The sequence below is a fragment of the Leptonotus elevatus genome, chromosome 2, assembly GCF_054856555.1.
Source record: "Leptonotus elevatus isolate MCC_2025b chromosome 2, RoL_Lele_1.0, whole genome shotgun sequence".
Lineage (NCBI taxonomy): Eukaryota > Metazoa > Chordata > Actinopteri > Syngnathiformes > Syngnathidae > Leptonotus > Leptonotus elevatus.
Window position 1 is genome coordinate 11,557,141 of NC_141240.1, and position 17,305 is coordinate 11,574,445.

Genomic DNA, 17,305 nt, shown 5'->3' on the forward strand with positions numbered 1-17,305 from the left:
ATTGTAACTAAGTAACTCATTGACATTTGTAACAGCTCCAATGCATTGAATTCATAACATATGCTCTGAAATTATTTCATGCAGCCCTCGAGTCGGTGCTCGCAGCCCAAGGTCGGCATGCGAACGGTATGGCTGCATGGTTCAGAAACACTTATTTAGACATTTCAGGTATGAACTTATGACCACTCCTATATGAGTCATTGTTTCACCCTGGCCACCCCAATGAAATATTTCTGGCTACGGCTGGTGTCACATGACAGTGTCACAGTGACAGATTAGCAGAGACAAGATTTTACAAAATCTTATTTGTGTTCATCAACTAAAATGTCCATAGATTTTAGTCACGTTTTTATTAAGTGAAGTACATTTTCGTCCAATCTTCATTAGTCGACGAAAAATGCAGATTGATTTAGTCCCACTACTGAAGATTTTAGTCTAGTCTACGTCCGGTGAAAAATGTGTGCTGACGAAAATATTTTCGACATATTAATGAAAAACGACTTTTCATCCATCCATCCATTTCCCTAACTGCTTATTGCTTGTAAACACATTTTACTTTCTAGAGTGCCCATCAAAGTGTGAAATAAAATGAATGGTTAACATCAAGGCCTTTACCTCTTGGTGTGTTCTGTGTGGGTGTGTTGGCACACGCGTGTGTGGCCCAGTGCTTGCACAGAAGAATGTGCGTCTGATCATTGTTTGGTGGTAAATCAAGGCTCCTGGTTGTCGCCGCTAGCAGACCGTCCTGTGTGTGTTCCTGTCTGCACACGCTCGCCCGCAACCCCTCATCGGCACTTCAACAAACACTCATAGTTGCAGCGTTCCCTCCCTTAACATGAAAGCATCTGTTTTCCTCGCCAAGCGTGTAACATCCTGCCAACCTGAGAGACATCGTGTCGTTAATCACGCGCTTGTAATCAACGCTGTTTGTTGACAGTGTTTCCCGAAGGCTAACAAACGACCCTGGCGATGACAACCTCAAGCAGTCATATTTTTGAAAATGTGATAACATGACATACTTCCTGCAAGCATGCTAACCATGTTACTGGTTTGATGGAGTTTATTCTGATAAGAGGGGATTTGTACCTTCTGGAAACGAGTGTGACCCTCTTTTGTTGCCCCTGCACCAGCCGTTTAAATGTTTTGCAATCAAAATATTAAATATAAAGTCAAATATAAATAATTTTAAAACTTATGCACAATATATTTTTGCGGCTCAAGCATGTACTTTAGTTATGTTAAAGCATAAGAAAGACAAAGTAGCATTAAGGATATAGTATTAGTATTTTCTTGATAGTTAACAGTTGAGGTGGGAGGGGTTTGAGAGCAGACACGACGGCTTCGTTTTTCACAGTTTTGAAGCCTAAGTTTACATAATTGTTGAATTTTTTTTTTTTATATTTCAAAATTAGCAGTGTTGTAATCAGCAACATTGTCAGTGGAGTGTCAAATTTAGAAGACATTTTTCACATTGCGGACTCAAGTTGACTCAAGAACACTGCTTGTGACTTGATATGCCAAAAGCCTTGAGACTCGACTTGGAATGGGGGAGTTAAAGACTCAGGACTTGATTTGAGACATGATAATTTGACAGACTTGATTGTTGTTCAAATATAAAATTATTTGTATTTAGGCTATATTATAACGTAATGCATGTGAGTGCATGGTCAGCATGGCACTACCATGATTGGAGGATTAGTCTGTCGATATATCGAATCCCTAGCTACAAATTGGGACACCATCTCGCCAATGACAATGACATGTTAGAGTCCAGAGTTATTTCTTCTGACTTTGCGTGAGTGTGAAGTCAAACAGTTAAGTGCGGGAATGAAAAATGTGTTTGCCAAACATAACAGACAGGCAATATTAAACTTTTTTCGCCATTTGAAGCTAGATTCTTCCTACTAAATTGTTAGTTTGTTCATCAATTCAGTGTTTAGTTAACTTTAAATTGGATTAATGCAAAGTCAAGTTAGCTGATGTGAAAAGAGGACAGTGACAAACAATAGTTAAATGGTGAGTTACCAATAGGGTAAACAAAACAGCAATGATTTCAAAATGTACTTTGTCTGCGCTAATTTCCTGCACAGACTCCAGGAAGTGATAATTTCGTCACGGAAATTAAACGAAAACTAAAATAGAAGCCATTCATTGAGACGTAAACGATAACTAAACGATAACAAAGTGACGAAAATTCACAGAGTCCAATCAGAAGGAATGAAACGCGGGTGGGAGAAAAGAACCACTCAGAACTGTACAGTGTTTACTGCACTTTCTTTAATGTTCAAACATGTTTACATTCATTGTGCAGTTGTAAGATTAATCTCAAGCAATTATGCACTTTTTTTTTATTTAGGTGAAAGTTATATTATTGTCAGTTCAACATTTCTTTGCAACAATGAATAAAGAAACCGTTGTATTAAATGTGTTTTGCGTGTTAAACTACAGTTACAAATAGGTGTGTTTTGATTTTCTGTATAAAAGTTGAAATGTACGCTGAAGGAAAATATCGACTAAACTGTCAATTTAATCGACTAAAATTACTCTTTTTTTCGTCAACTAAAATTGCCCTTTATTTTCATCGACTAAAATTGGATTAAAACTAAAATACAATCAGATGACTAAATTATGACGAAAACTTTAATTAATTTTAGTCAAAAGACTATAATTAAAACTAAATTAAAATTGCTTGCCAAAATTAACACTGACTCCAGCAAGCCACTTTGATTGGCCGGGTATCAAGTCGACTATGTTCACTCCCACAACGACGTAAAATATATTTAACTGCGCCCGTAAGAATATTCCAGTGTGCACAGTTAGATTGCACTTTGCTAGACTTGTGCCCTATGAAAATAGGGCCCTAAATGTCACTGGGCCATATTCTCCTGTTTGCGCCCGGCTTCCTTCCGCACTTTAAAGATGTGCCAATTCTCCCATCCAGACTTTGGACATGAATTCTGAGGGTGGCCCTAATTCTCAAGGGATGAGGTTTGCACTGCTTTTTCAAAGGGCTACATTGAAGTAGCATGTGTGTGTTTGTTTTTCTGCATTTTGTTTTTAATAAATCTAATAAATGTAATTTAATCCGAATGTGTGGTGCATCAACATAGGGGTAGAGTTCGCCAGTCGGCGAGCTGGCGGACTCAGTAACAGGGGTTAGCTTTCACTAAGAACGCTGGAGTGACGACCGGGGCCTTTTCCCGCTGGGCCTGGGGTTCGGGGGTGCCGGCCGTCCTCCGGTGCCCCCATCTCCCCTGCTGCCCCCGGTGTTCCGTCCCTCCACGCGGTGGGGGGTAGGATGGGCGCGGGTGCCCTCTCCGCTCCGCTGTTCGGCCCCTCTTCGGCGCCGATGCCTGGGTGCGGGGGGTCCCCGAGGGCTGCCGGTTGGGGGCCTGGGGTCGGCTGGGGCTGGGTTGGGGTGGATGGCGGGGGTGGATGGGGGGCGTGGGGTCATGGGGGGAGCGGGGGCTGTGGACCGGTGGGGTGCCTGGCGGGCCTGCAGTGCCCCGTCCTGCTGCGTTGGGTTGGGGGCGCGGGCCGTGTTGGGGTGGGGGGCGCTCCTGCTCCTGGGTTTGCTCTCCGGCCTGGGGGACCCTGAGGTGTTGCGCTTGCTCTGTCCTGGCAGGGGTCGACGGCTCTCCTCTTTGGTGGAGATTTTCATGCATGCCAGATCCACCACACCAGCATCTATCAAAACTCAGACACAATCTGCTTCTTCCTCAGGTCATTGAATCGGTGGAGGCTGGTGTCTGTGGATCTCACTCGGCTTCGTCTGTCCTTCCTTCCTTTCCTCAGTCTTTCCTTTGGTCTCCTGAAGTCTCCCTAATTTGTTGGAATTTAGATGTTTCTGGGTTTGGTGAAAGATTCTGGTTGGTAACCCCGTGGGTAGTAGGTGATGTCTGGTCGGTGCTGGATTTCACTTTCCTTTCTTTTCTTTGGTCCTTGCTCAGGGTCTCCTGACGGCGGTGTTCGGTTTAGGTGAACGGTATGGGATTTTTTTTTAATAGGTTTTTGGTGAACTAACGAATACACACACGCACGCACGCATGCACACACGCACATACACATACACATACTCACCCACATACAAAAAAAAAAAAAAAAGAGCAATGATGATGACATTACCGAATGAACAATACTGAGCTCTTAAAAGAGAAAAAAAAAAACTGAACAATTAGTAAGTGTTTTGTTGATCATCTGCACGTTGCCCGGAACCATCACGCCACATGCAAAGGAGTCAAATAATTGTTTGTGATCGGTACTTTCAAAATCCAAGCACCCATCAGCAGAGGGAAATGCTCCTTGCAGCTGGTGTTGAATTTTTACAATTATTATGATACATATAATGTCAACATTTGACTGTCGGCATAGTATAGGAGGGACACATTATGACTCAAAACATGCAATATGATGTTTCACCTTCACCTTCACGGGGCGCTGGACTTACTACAGCCTCTGGTACATTCAATGGAGGTTAGTTAAATATCGGTGAAAGTTTTTAAAGTAATTAAATCACATGCATATGCAGGAAATTAGGACGAGAAGTTTGTGTGTACTTAAGTGGGATTTAGTGATTTATTGTAGTGTCCCTCTTTTTTCTCTATTAGTAGACTTGTGTGAAGATTGGTTTGCCACATGCTCTGTACCATATAATTTATTCTCAAAGAGTTACCACCCAATTATTAGTGTTGATTATTTCATGTAGGCTACTGTACGCAGCGATCTTAATTTGGTGCTATAGTAAACTATTGTCTTTCATTTCAAGTTCCCCAGTTATGGATGCTTGTGGCACTCACCGTTTGTGCCCTCGAGAGCCAACTGCAGACCCAGATTTCTTCCTGGGTTGAGCACCCAGTGGTTGCTGGTGGCCGTCACATCAAAAACCAGCCAGCCCTCCTCTGCAGCCCAGATGACTCGTGAGTCCAGGAGAAAAAGGTCAGACTCTCTGTGCAGAGAACACAGAAGACGAGTGTCAAAACCAAACGACCGCAAGGAGCAGCAGAGGGAATGGAAGGCATTTCAAGCAAAGAGGGAGGTCGGGAGGATGGAGCTGGGGGGCGCTCCAGATGGCGAAGCCCAAGGGAGCACTTCATTTCTTTAATTGACAATAATGGCTTTATAAATGACGGGCCATTCGTACAACACACACAGTCCATTACTGGCTTAGGTTTTGTAGCAACGTGAGTCATAAGTCAAAAGGAGGAAAGACAGTGAAAGACACAAGGAAATATAGACAGAAGAAAACAGTTGTGAAAATGTTCAAAACTGTGAGTAAAGAAGAAAGCTAAATGGTGCAGGGTCAGACACATTGCTCCACCAAGTACCTTGTGATTTTGCCGCCTTTCTGGGATGGAGAGTAAAATCTTTTTTTCTATTGTGTGGCCATTCATGTATCACGACCTATTTTCTAAGCAGGCAGATAGTGTGTCACAGGCCTCTGTTTCATTCATGTAGATTAATCCACCACTGTTTGGTTCACTAGGACACTTTTGTATTGCTTGGAGAAAGCAGGTCAATGCATGCAATGCCATTGTGGCACCTTTAAACAGCCCGGATGCAGAATGTGTGGTTTTGTTGGAGAAGCTTAAGATTAATGCTACAATGAATGTGCACTTTTTTTCTTGAAACATTTTTTTTTACATTTTACAATGTATTAAACCCCTTATTGTAATAAGATAATGCAGAAGAACATAACAATTCATTAATGACAATAATAAATGTTGATGTGACCCTAGCAGAGGTGGGCATTCCATCAATCCATCAATGACGGACGCCTGTTTTCTTGAGGATTAACGAATGATGGGAAACTTTGAAAAATCAACAGACTAAGCATTGCCGAAAGTGGGTTTTCGTCCATTAATGTAATCATCAATAACCGGATCAGTACCGATGGACCTTCTCAGTCCGTCAATGACAGATACCCATTTGCCTGACGAATGACAGCAACACAGACGGACGCCCACTTTGCTAACGCACCACAAAGTACTACCACTTCTTTCCTGGGGCTGCGGCCGAGCCACTCTTTTTCTTCTGCAGTTAACAAGTAAAAATACACTTACCAGGTATACTAACTAGTGTTGCGCCGATACCAATATCAGTATCAGGAGGCACCGATACTGTATTAAAACGCAAGCATCCGTATCGACGAGTACTAACAAATAACGGGCCGATGTCATTTACCGATAGGTTTAGAAATTTGAATGCAGCTTACACTCACTGACGTGTGATCACAGGTGTTCAATGCATGCATTTCCTGTTTCAAAAAGGTTTTTAAGCAGTGCCTGAACAAGATAGTAATGATTTTACATCCAAGTGAGTATGCAGTTTTTTAGAATAAATAAAAAAACATGTTTTTTCAAACGGCGTAATAAAGGTACGGTATTGGCATCGGCCGATACTGCACAGCCGGATATCGGAATCGGTATTGGAAGCAAAAAAGCAACAATCATAAAAAATGCCCGGGAAATCCTGGAGGGACTGGCTAGGACTGTCTACAAATTACCTGTAGATGACATATGTGCCACAAATCACCATCTATCCAGTATTTATTTTATTTGTATTATTATTCTGATTGCTGTAGTAACTGGCAGTGGTAGAACACTCAATCACCACTCCAAATATAATGAATTATTATTATTATTATTATTATTATTGTCACATTATGGAGTGAGGCATTTGTGTGACATGAATACTCACAAAAATGAATGAAAACACCCTATATAGCCTGGACGCAATTTGAATTCCTTGTGTAAAAAAATAAATAATGATAATGATAATAATAATAATATTTGAATTCCTTGTATAAAAATAAAATAATGATAATAATAATAATAATAATAATAATAATAACAAATTAAAAATCCAAATTGTTTGGTATTAAAAAAATAATAATTAGTGAAAATAGTTACTTTGCCTGGTAATGAGTTACTTTTATTAAGAAGTAATTCAATTACTAACTCAGTTACCTTTTTAAGCCAGTAATGAGTAACTAAAACAAATTACTTTTTTAAAATAACGTTCCCAACACTGGTCCCGAGTGTTGACGAATGCCGAATGACGGACACTCAAAATTCATTGATGTGCCTACCTCTTGTCGCTACTATATTTGTGGGTGAGTCAGATACGTAATCTTTATTCTGCTAGTTGTTCACACCAGTACTTACCATAGCACATTTTGAGACAGAAGCAAAAAAATCAAAATGAAAAAATAAACAGAACTATTCACCTGTCCGAATGTTGCTCCAACACTTGGTAGATGCTGATTCGGAAGGTTTCGTTATCAAAGCGTTCATGAATGAAGTCTTTATAAATCCGAAACTCAGCAGCAGTGACCGCCTCGCCCTCGGGAATCTGGGACAGATCAAATCGGAATTCTCGATGATGCCGTCGCACTGGCAGGAATTCCTTGTCATGCTCCACTGCAAGAAGGAAACAAAGTTGGCTTCAGGTGTTGTTAATGGGTGGATGGGACCCATCATTGCATCACATGCGGTTATGGATTCGCCTTTGAATGACAGTCATTGGTTGGTTGTAAATAGCTCGTAGTTGTTGAGAAGCTGGTGATCGCTACATTAGGCGCATTAATGTGCTTTGTCTTGATGGTCGTGGCCTACGAGCTAAAAGCGACATCTGGTGAGCACTATGATAAAGACGCAAGCACATTCTGACAAGTTTACGAGCATCTCTATTCTACCCCCTCAGCCCCAGAGAGTCTTCCAGTCCACCCCTCATCTGGTTCTCGTGAGTTGAGAATCCATGTTTGGAGTACACACTTCCTATCGTCTCCTGAGCACAAACCGCCCGTTGGGAAGTGACCCCCCCCCACATCATCTCCACCACCCCTCAGCATGTTCCTCTTATGTCTCGGCAGGACGTCCCAGGGATAAGGGTCAACTTTCAACATCTCACACAGACACAAGACCTCACATACACCCACAAGCTCTTTCCGAAATTTAGGGTTTCAACCCAAAATGAGTCCCGGGTCAGCTTTTCATCGAGTTGCCAATTGTCAGATTAATTAATCAATCACATCCATCCATTTTCTGTGCGACTTGTTCTCATTAGGGTCACGAGTGAGCGAGAGCCGGAATTGGTTGCCAGTCAGTCACAGGGCAGACACAATTCATGTAACCTGTCATGTACAAAACTAATGCATGTGAACTATATGTCATTTAAAAACACAATACATTAAGGTTAGTGTGTATCTTGTGCGGCATCCACATATCAAATTTGGGTCTTGAGTTGAAAAATGTGCAGTGAGTTTTGAATGTTTAATTTGGTTTAACAAGCAAAGCTTTCTTTGAGTTGAGGTCATATTTTCATATATATTGAAGAAGGGTGTAAGAAAGATTTCTCTATTACTAAAATGCAGTGGCGTGCAGTCAGGCCTTCTCTGCTGGCCCAAACACAGACTTACATTTTACAGTGTACATGAAATGGTAATCATTTATTTCCAGCCGTCGTTTTATTTTTTTCTTCTTTTTTTTTTTGGTCCAATCCGATTTCCAATTAGATGTGTTGTCATGCAAGTATTATTTGCCCAACATAGGGCTTGCTTTGAACAATGGTCAATGACCACACACACAGACTGTTGAAATCAGTGTTTTCCTTTTTCTTTTTTTTTAACCAATTCAATTTTAAATTCCCACAATTCTCAAAAATCCTCAGTGTGACATCAACATTTGTTCATCCATTAATTGATTCAGCTACTGTATGTTATTCCTCGAATTGGTTCTGATTGGTTGAACTTTAAATGCACACCAAAGATTGATGAACAGGTTGAGACGATGTCGGACATGTTTAAAATTTCATTTTCAAGGCGCACTTTTATAGAAAAACTTCATGTTGTGAGGCTTGCCAATCAAACCTGTGTCTGGTTGGCTCGTTTTAACTCAGAAATACATTTTTGGGGGGCATTTTCAAATCGGTATGTGTGAGTGGTACAGTTAGCTTACACAGACAGACTGGAACAAAGAAAGGAAGTCTTCTGGCTCCGCATCAGTATTTCTGGGAATGTGACGTGTGTTATTTGGAGTTATTTAACGTCTCTATTGTAGTTTAGAGGTTTGGACTTGTTAGGAGTTGACGTATTGGAAGATAAAGGTGTTAATAATGGTATTCATCATATTCAGATCAGAATCCTGGGCCCGCTACTACTAAGAAGATCCTCCAAAAAAATATGGCAGTGTTTAACATGTGCAGTACATTAACTTGCAAAGGATAAAAAAAAAAAACTTTTATTAACTTCTATTTTAACTTTCCGTGTTGCCTAATCTTCTACTCTACCCCCTCCTTGTTGATTTAAGCTCCACCCATCAAATGTTCTTCACTACGTAACGACTTCCTTGGCAAAACACAGGCAGAAAAAACAGAGCCATTTATTTTTCAAACCTACATCGCACTCACGCTAAGTCACCCCAGTTTAATGAGAATTTCTGATGACAAGTTCTAAAGCAGCTGTTGACTATTTGAATGTGGCATGATGTCACTATTACGCATGTTCCACTGTGCACATGCCTGACACATGCCTGTCCGGAGTTGTTTTACTCTCAGTGCACCTGCTGCTTCCTCTGCTCTTTTTGCTGTGATGTTTTTTTTCCCCTCCAGCGCACCCCACTTCTCGTTTCGTTTATGTCTGTCATAAACCCAGTCAGCATTAGTAGGATTCAAAGAGACTCTAAATAGTACTTTTGCCTTAAAGACCGCCTGCACCTTAAATATCAACATCTATCATTTACTGTAGGTATAAAAAGTGTGAACATCCATTTTTTAATGTCAGGTAAGTTTTCTATTATAAAAAGTAGCCAAAGATGAATCAATTCAAAACTTTTTCTAACATTACTGTGTGACCTAAGACTTCTGTTGATTCTTCACCCTGCGTAATTTCTACACAAAGTGGGCCATTCTTTCAAAACTTTGTCGCTGTAAAAAATATGAAGTTTGTGGCAGCATTAGATCCGAGTGGCGCTTTAGCCTAAACGTGAACCTGTTCTGACAATTACAGTAGCATGGCAGTCATTAGGTGTGGGAGCCAAACATTAATGACTTCCTGAAGGAGGAAGTGTTCAAGCCATTGCTCCACCTGTGCTACAAACACGCGCGCATGTGCATGCACACCGCAAACAAGGTCAACATACCCACTCTTACTACGCAAGTGTGCCGAGGGTCCACATCATGCACACACATGGGAAAAGTATCACAAAGTAGTGCCTGTGAAGCAGACAGCCTTGTGCGTCACAGCGCAGTTAGACAATCATTATGGGTTTCTGTCATTCATAATTACAGATGCAACAACGAATGCACGCGCGCGCGCACACACACACACACATGCAGAAAGTGAGTTGCTTTCATCATTTAGTCTGGTGTCTGATTTGCTTTTTATACAAGTTACTGATTAAGCAGTGAGGGCCCACATCATTCGACTTGACCTGGCCACATGTAGCAAAGCACAATAAAGATGATGAATGATGACTTCAAGCTCCCAATCCATTTAGAGTTGTAAATGCACCTGGCAAACACAGTGCCAAATCATCTTTTTCAAGATACGAAAAAGTTGTCAACACTCAGAGTGATACTTCTACGGACAACATTTCCATCATGTGTAGGGCAGTAATAATACATCGAAATTAAGATTCAATTAGTAACTTGATTTCTGACCCTCGGTTTAATTTATTTTGCTATAAGGGAGTTACGGAAGAAAACACAGTCTTGTCTACTTTGACAAATGTTTTTCCTATATTAATACATGATGTATATTATAAATATAATATTGTTATAAAAATGTATGCAATAAATTTTATTATAAAAAAATAAAATATAATGCATATTTTATTTCTTATATGAATGTATTATATACAAATATAATATTAAAAATATAATACAGTTAGAGTATCTATTAATTAATTAAAGCATTAACTGATTAATTAATCACCAAAAATTATTGCATTAACCATTAATTAACGCAGATTAATCGCACTATTAATTTTGACCATAGATTATTCTTTAGCGTGACAGCGGATGCCTACGTTTAAGGTAGCACAGGTTGCGTTTTAGCAATAAACATAATTACGTGCATTTAAGTAAAGCATTTAATAAATGTTTGCGTATCACATTTCGAATATTTGTTTGTCAAATATTGGGGTCATTTTATTTTCCATTTTAAATTATACAAGAAATTAAATTGTGCAGTGGGTCAAAAAATGTTGAAAACGTCCTCATAACATGAAATGTGAAAAGAATTAACACATAACCGGTGCTCTTCAAATTTGGCGGGGAAAAAATGGTGATAAAAAAAAGCTTTTTTTTATTAAGCGATTAATCCTGATTAATCAAAATGTGATTAATCTGATTTTAAAAATGTATCGTTTGACAGCTCTACTATTTATATATATTTATTTCATTAATGTATTTATCTTGGGATGGATATTAAGTTTGGTTGGACTGTGAGCTTATATTGCTGTATCTGATTGGGCTGGAAGGGTCGTGTTATTGTTGAGCCATTTTGTAGCCGGTTTGTATCTTAGAGGATCGTGAATTTCAGTTTTCATCGTGTCCTTGAATGGGGATTTTATCACATTAGTTATATCGCTGGTCTGGGGCCAAAACCTTGTACTGTACCTCCAAAATCATCCATTTTTAGGGGACCCCGAAAATTTGGCATGTTTGTCACAGTTCAACCATTAACATTGCATCATCTAAGAAAGTAAGCCATTTTCAACACTTTAGATTGGTCAGGAATTCGTAAAAATGAAACACACACGTGTGGATTGACCAAAAGTATAGATTTTTGGAAAAATATTAAATTTACCAAATTGTGACATATGAAGTTTGGGCCTAACACCAGCAATTTACAAATTCTTGAGTCCCATCATTGAAACATCATAACTTAGTTAAATGTAATGGTTATTACTTAGTTAAGTTCGGTCACAATAATACAGTAAAGTACTTCAATTTTATCGGTAAAAGATTGCAATTGGAGGCTTAACATGGTACATTCATTGCACTGTAGTTACCCGCCACTGTTTCCGATTCCATCACATAATACTAAGCACAACACATTAGTTGATAAACATAGGAATATATTGGGATGTAACAATATACACATGTGTTCTGGATGCTCAGTACAATATGTCTGAAATCAAGTCAATAAAACAATTAATAAAAGAACGCAATATTCCTGCTTCATAAAGCTTCATGAAGCTAATATGCTTCAAGGACTGCTGTTGGTACACGTACAACTTTTTTTGTCATCATTGTAAATGAGGGCGCACTACGGCAGTTAAGAATAAACTTTTGAAAAAAACTATTTAGTGTGATGCATAAGATTATAATATCAAAAATCTTGAAATGTTACTTTGTAATTTGCATATTGAATAATTTAGGGATAAGGAACCCGAGTCCTCAAGAGCCACTGTCCTGCCTGTTTTTCGAAGTCACCGAAGACTTAAACGATCAGCTCATCAGCAAGTTCTGTAGAAGCCCGATAATGATCCTGTTCATTAAAAATCAGTGTGTTGGTGGAGGGGGGCATTGAAAACTGGCTCTCGAAGGCTTCCCTACCCCTGGTATAGTTGATAAAGGTTTTATGGTGGCATGCTCTTTGAGGATTTAATTATTTCTTATGTTGTTGTTGTTGTTTCTCACGGAACAAATTTAAAAGTTTGTACAAATCTGATGCACCATCTGAAAATTCACATACATACTTCTCATCTTCGGTAGGTGAGACTAGCTTTGAGAGGCACGTTAGAGCAAATGATGGCTGCCACATCTGTTTGATTTGTATTCATTTCATAGGAATAAAATGTTTTCTCTCTGTTCTCTTTCTGCTGGCACAGCCCTCCTTTCCTTGTCTTACAGACCCAGAAGCATCCCAGACACCTCGGCTTCCGGAGCAACAGCAGACAGATCTGACGACTCACATTAGCCCAAGTGTCTGCTCAGCACCGTCACACCCCTCAGTAGCACCTTGAACACTTCCGCTGCATGGCAGGAGGCCCGGGGGGATCTCACCCCTGGCACTGCTGCACTTCGGCTTAATCTTCACCCCCTCACTCTTTTAATGCCTTCCGATCTCAAGAGATGTCGGTTCTACGACATCCCTGTGGACTTAATTAAGTCCTACCGTTCAGCTGATTCCCATCAGAGGTTTGATCAGTCATATGTACGGTGTAGATCATTTTCTGATGGCAGAAAGTGGAACACAAGCAATGCGTATTTGATTTAACAATATAATGATCTGCCTTTTTCTTTCTCCCTCTCAGTTGCCTTGGCAACGTTTGAACTCATTCACCGCCATTGACGGCTATAGACGTAAAAAAATCATTTTAACTATTTCTATTAGTTTAACATTTTTCCCACTTTTGTTAACAAGAGTATGAAAACCTAGAATTGTTTTTATTGTATTAGAATAGATATAAAATTTGTGATTAATAGTGAGTTAACTAGTGAAGTCATGCGATTAATTACGATTAAAAATGGTTATCGCCTGACGCTTCTAATTTTTAATAATCTTTTCTTTGAAAAATAAATATATATATTAAAAATTGGAAAAAATATATTACAATAATTGTATTTATTTATTTAAAAAAAAAGAAAATATTATTAAAAATTAGGGGTGTCAGGTGATTAAAATGTTTAATCGTAATTAATCGCATGACTTCACTAGTTAACTCACGATTAATCACAAATTGTATATATGTTCTAAATGTACAAAAAAAAAATCTATGTTTTCATACTCTTGTTAACAAAAGAGGAAAAATGTTAAACTAATAGAAATAATTCAAATGAATTTATCACGTCTATAGCCGTCAATGGCAGTGAATGAGTTAATTACAATCCAGGGAACAAGTAGTAGTCATAGTTTCCACGATCTTGGGGCAGAAATAGGGATTGCAAAGAAGAGACAAGTTGCTCAAGATGTTTATCCTATAAAGTTTAAAGAGGGTTTGATCTTTCAGCTAACCACAGTAGGGCGATTACTATGTCAAGAAACTTCCTGCCCGCCGCTGACTGATGACATCATCCCCATGTGATGTATTTATACTGAAACAGGGTCAACAGAGTTTCACGTTAGAACTTAGTCACACTCGACAATCATTAATTAACTCGCTGCAGCATTTGTGCGCGTATTCACATAAGCGCACACACACGTGCGTGTGTCCGCCTGAGGGCGTGCACGTGCCACTCAGACTGCATGTGTGCAAGTTGAGGCAGTAACCACAGGAAGAAGAGTCTTTTACTTGTGGTCAAACCAAACCTTTATGTGTTCTCTAGCCTGCAGGCCGTCTGCGGATCACAGGTCTTGGCCTTTCTTGTCTCTCAGTGCAGTCATCAAATATGATTTCCCTCTGCAGCCATAAAGGATAGAGCGAGGTTCCAACTCATGCTTCACTGGGCATCACTGACCAGAGATTTATGGTATACTCCATATGTAACAGCCTGGAACACAGAGAACATGTTGGACTGCTGCTTGTTTAAAGACGATCAAGTGCAACCACATGTTTCAATGACCCTTACTGTTATTTGCTGATACATAAATGTAATAGAATGACATCCTAGTTGTTTGTCTCTGTTGACCATTCATGTTCTAGCTTGCCAGGGTGTTCTAGTGAATATTGGTTTGCAGAACATTAAAATGAAGGAAGTAGGGGTGCGCGGTATTTATTAATGGTATATTCAATAGATGGTAATGTATGAATTTGCCCAAAGGGAAAGATTCCCGGCCAATCGTAGCAACACGTGTTAATCACGCCTTTGTATCTCCCTCTGTGCTCACTGCTGTGTGATCGATATGCCAGAAATGTCCAGCCCCAAGAGAAAGGAGAAAAACACATCAGTGAAATAAAGCATGTTTACAATATCCGATTTATTTTTGAAGAAGTCAGCAATTGATGTCAACAACTTTTAGACTGATTTGTATGATAGAAAACAGCCTGTTTAGGTGAGGCGCTAAACATTACATATCATCCGTATTTTGTAAGGTCCAGAGAAAACAAACACTAAAACAGTTTGACTTTAGTCACAGGTGCGTCTACTCAACAGGTGCTTCTATGAGCTTGTTGACCTGCCAGTTAAGTAGAAGCACCTGTGGCTATAGCCAGTCTGTGGCAGGGTTTTTTATTTTTCTGGAGCGAGATTCCCCAACCCTGCGCAGGTCCCATCCCAGTGTCCCATTTTTGCCATGTGTATGTCAATCACACAGTTAAGATTCATACGATGAATCCATTAAAAGGGAATTTAACCGTTAAATTCCTTCCTATTAACTTCCAAATTCACATTTGCGTTCTCGTTCGTATCTGCATCATTCCAATGTGTAACTGGTGGGAGTTAAACGGCATAGCCAGCTTCCAATAGCTGTCAGGAGGGAGCAAAAAAGGTTGGATAATGGTGAGTAGCCTACATTGATCTGTTTAGCGCTGTTGAACAGTGAACCAAGATAGCATTTAGCATTAGCAGTTGATGCAGATGTTATGGTACTATGCTGAAAACAGCATCATAATTTAGACTGATACTTTTATTACAGTTGCACTGCATTTTTTTTATTTTTTAGCCAAGGAATAAGTGAACATTTCTGGCTGTAGTTGGTCCAATTGTGATATTTAATTCATTTATCTTTGTTTTTTGCACTAAATCAGCTGTCATGCTCTGTCTCTTAAGGCCTAGATACACCAAGCCGACGCCGGGAGTCGGACAGCCTTGGGCCGACGGCATGTGCCATGTGATCAGTGTATAAATTACTGTGGTAAAGTCGGATCGAGTTGAAATACGTCGAGGGGGGCGTTTCCAGCCAATTCGACATGTTGAATCGGCGTCGGGGCATAATGATCACTGCGATTGGCTGTTAGCAAGCAAATCAGCGCACGGGGCAAGAAGAGGAAGTGACGAACGCGGATGAACAGTACTGATGGAAAGTCTGGACCATTTTTTTTATTTCACTCATTTTATGCATCATTACCCTGCTGAACCCTCTACATTTGAACGTACAATGTCTGCCTGGACAGAAGATCGGGAAGATGACTTTGTCTCTTTGGCTCAAGAGAGACCGGCATTGTATGATATTACCATTAAAGGGTATGCCGACAAAGGTATGAAAGCCAAACTATGGCATGACATGGGGAAGCGGCCCGATATAGCAGGTAGGATTTACTTTTATAGATACTGTGCAAAAAGTCGGAGGGTTTCATTCACGTGGGAGGACATTGTGAGAGAAAAAGTAACCAGTATGCAATGTTTACGTTCGCGCATGCGCTGAAGGCACGTAAATAGTCAGGGTCAGTGCGGTGTGTATTTACGTCATTTTTCGATGCGACGTGCCCACGTCTGGGCCAACGTCATTAGGGGTAGGCGTTGGTCACATTTGGCCGGCGTCTGATTGGTGTATCTAGGCCTTCAAGAAGGTGCTAAGTAAGGGGTGCACCGATCGATCGGTCTGCCAATTTATCGGCCCCGATTTCCTTAATTTTGGAAGATCGGTGATCGGCCGATCCCTTAAAAATAAACAGATCTTTTCCACCAATCGCATCTCCCTCCTCAGAGGTCTGAAAAAGTCAGCCACTGTCCTGTTCTGCTGAGATGACTTATAGGATTTACATTTTTATTTGAGAGAACTACATCATGTGCAGTTAAAAGAACCCATTTGTATTATTTCACCGATATTGTTCAATGTTTTCCAATAAAACAAGATTGGAATACTGAAGCTATGTTGCTTGTAATGAAAAAAATCGGTATCAGCAAAAAACGGGATCGGCAGGTCAGACTTTTTCAACGATCGAGAATCGGTGATGGGCCAGAAAATTGTGATTGGTACACCCCGAGTGCTAAGCATGGACAGTATGTTGAGAAATATAATACTGTATATAGTACATATACTGTAGTTGCTGTCGGAGGAAACCCATGTCCATTCATCTCAAAATGTCAATGTAATATTTTTTCCACAAATCTGGGTATTATTTTATTTGTATTTTTTTACAAATTATTGACCAATATAACGTGTTGAAATGGTTTGCTCTCTTTGAGGATGCAATATTAGTGGCTTGCCAAGCATGAAATTTGTTTGGTTTCCTGAAAGGTTTGGTTTCCTGAAAGGTAACAGGCAATTTGTTTTCAAAGGCTATTTTTAAGCAATACTTCTTTTTTATTTCTCTCAACTTTTTCTGGATCAAGCAACTTTTGGAAAATGTGTGTTCTGAGATGACAAGAGTTGAGAACAACTGCTTAGACCACATTATTTGCTCTGTAAATTTTCCCAAATTACTGTGATTACCATTTATGTACCAAGGCCTGTTTTCAATCTGGCGACTGAGCACAT

At 39.9% G+C, this 17,305-nt stretch overlaps 1 protein-coding gene across 1 annotated transcript in view; it reads right to left on the reverse strand.

Annotated features, from left to right (window-relative positions):
- Positions 1–17,305, reverse strand: part of bmp7b (bone morphogenetic protein 7b) — a 30,943-nt gene that overhangs the window by 4,789 nt on the left and 8,849 nt on the right. The window contains exons 2-3 of the mRNA XM_086068062.1: positions 7,226–7,418; positions 4,797–4,945 (exon numbers count right to left, since the gene is read on the reverse strand). Coding sequence (XP_085924188.1) covers positions 4,797–4,945; positions 7,226–7,418 — 342 coding nt within the window. The remainder of the gene's footprint in view (positions 1–4,796; positions 4,946–7,225; positions 7,419–17,305) is intronic.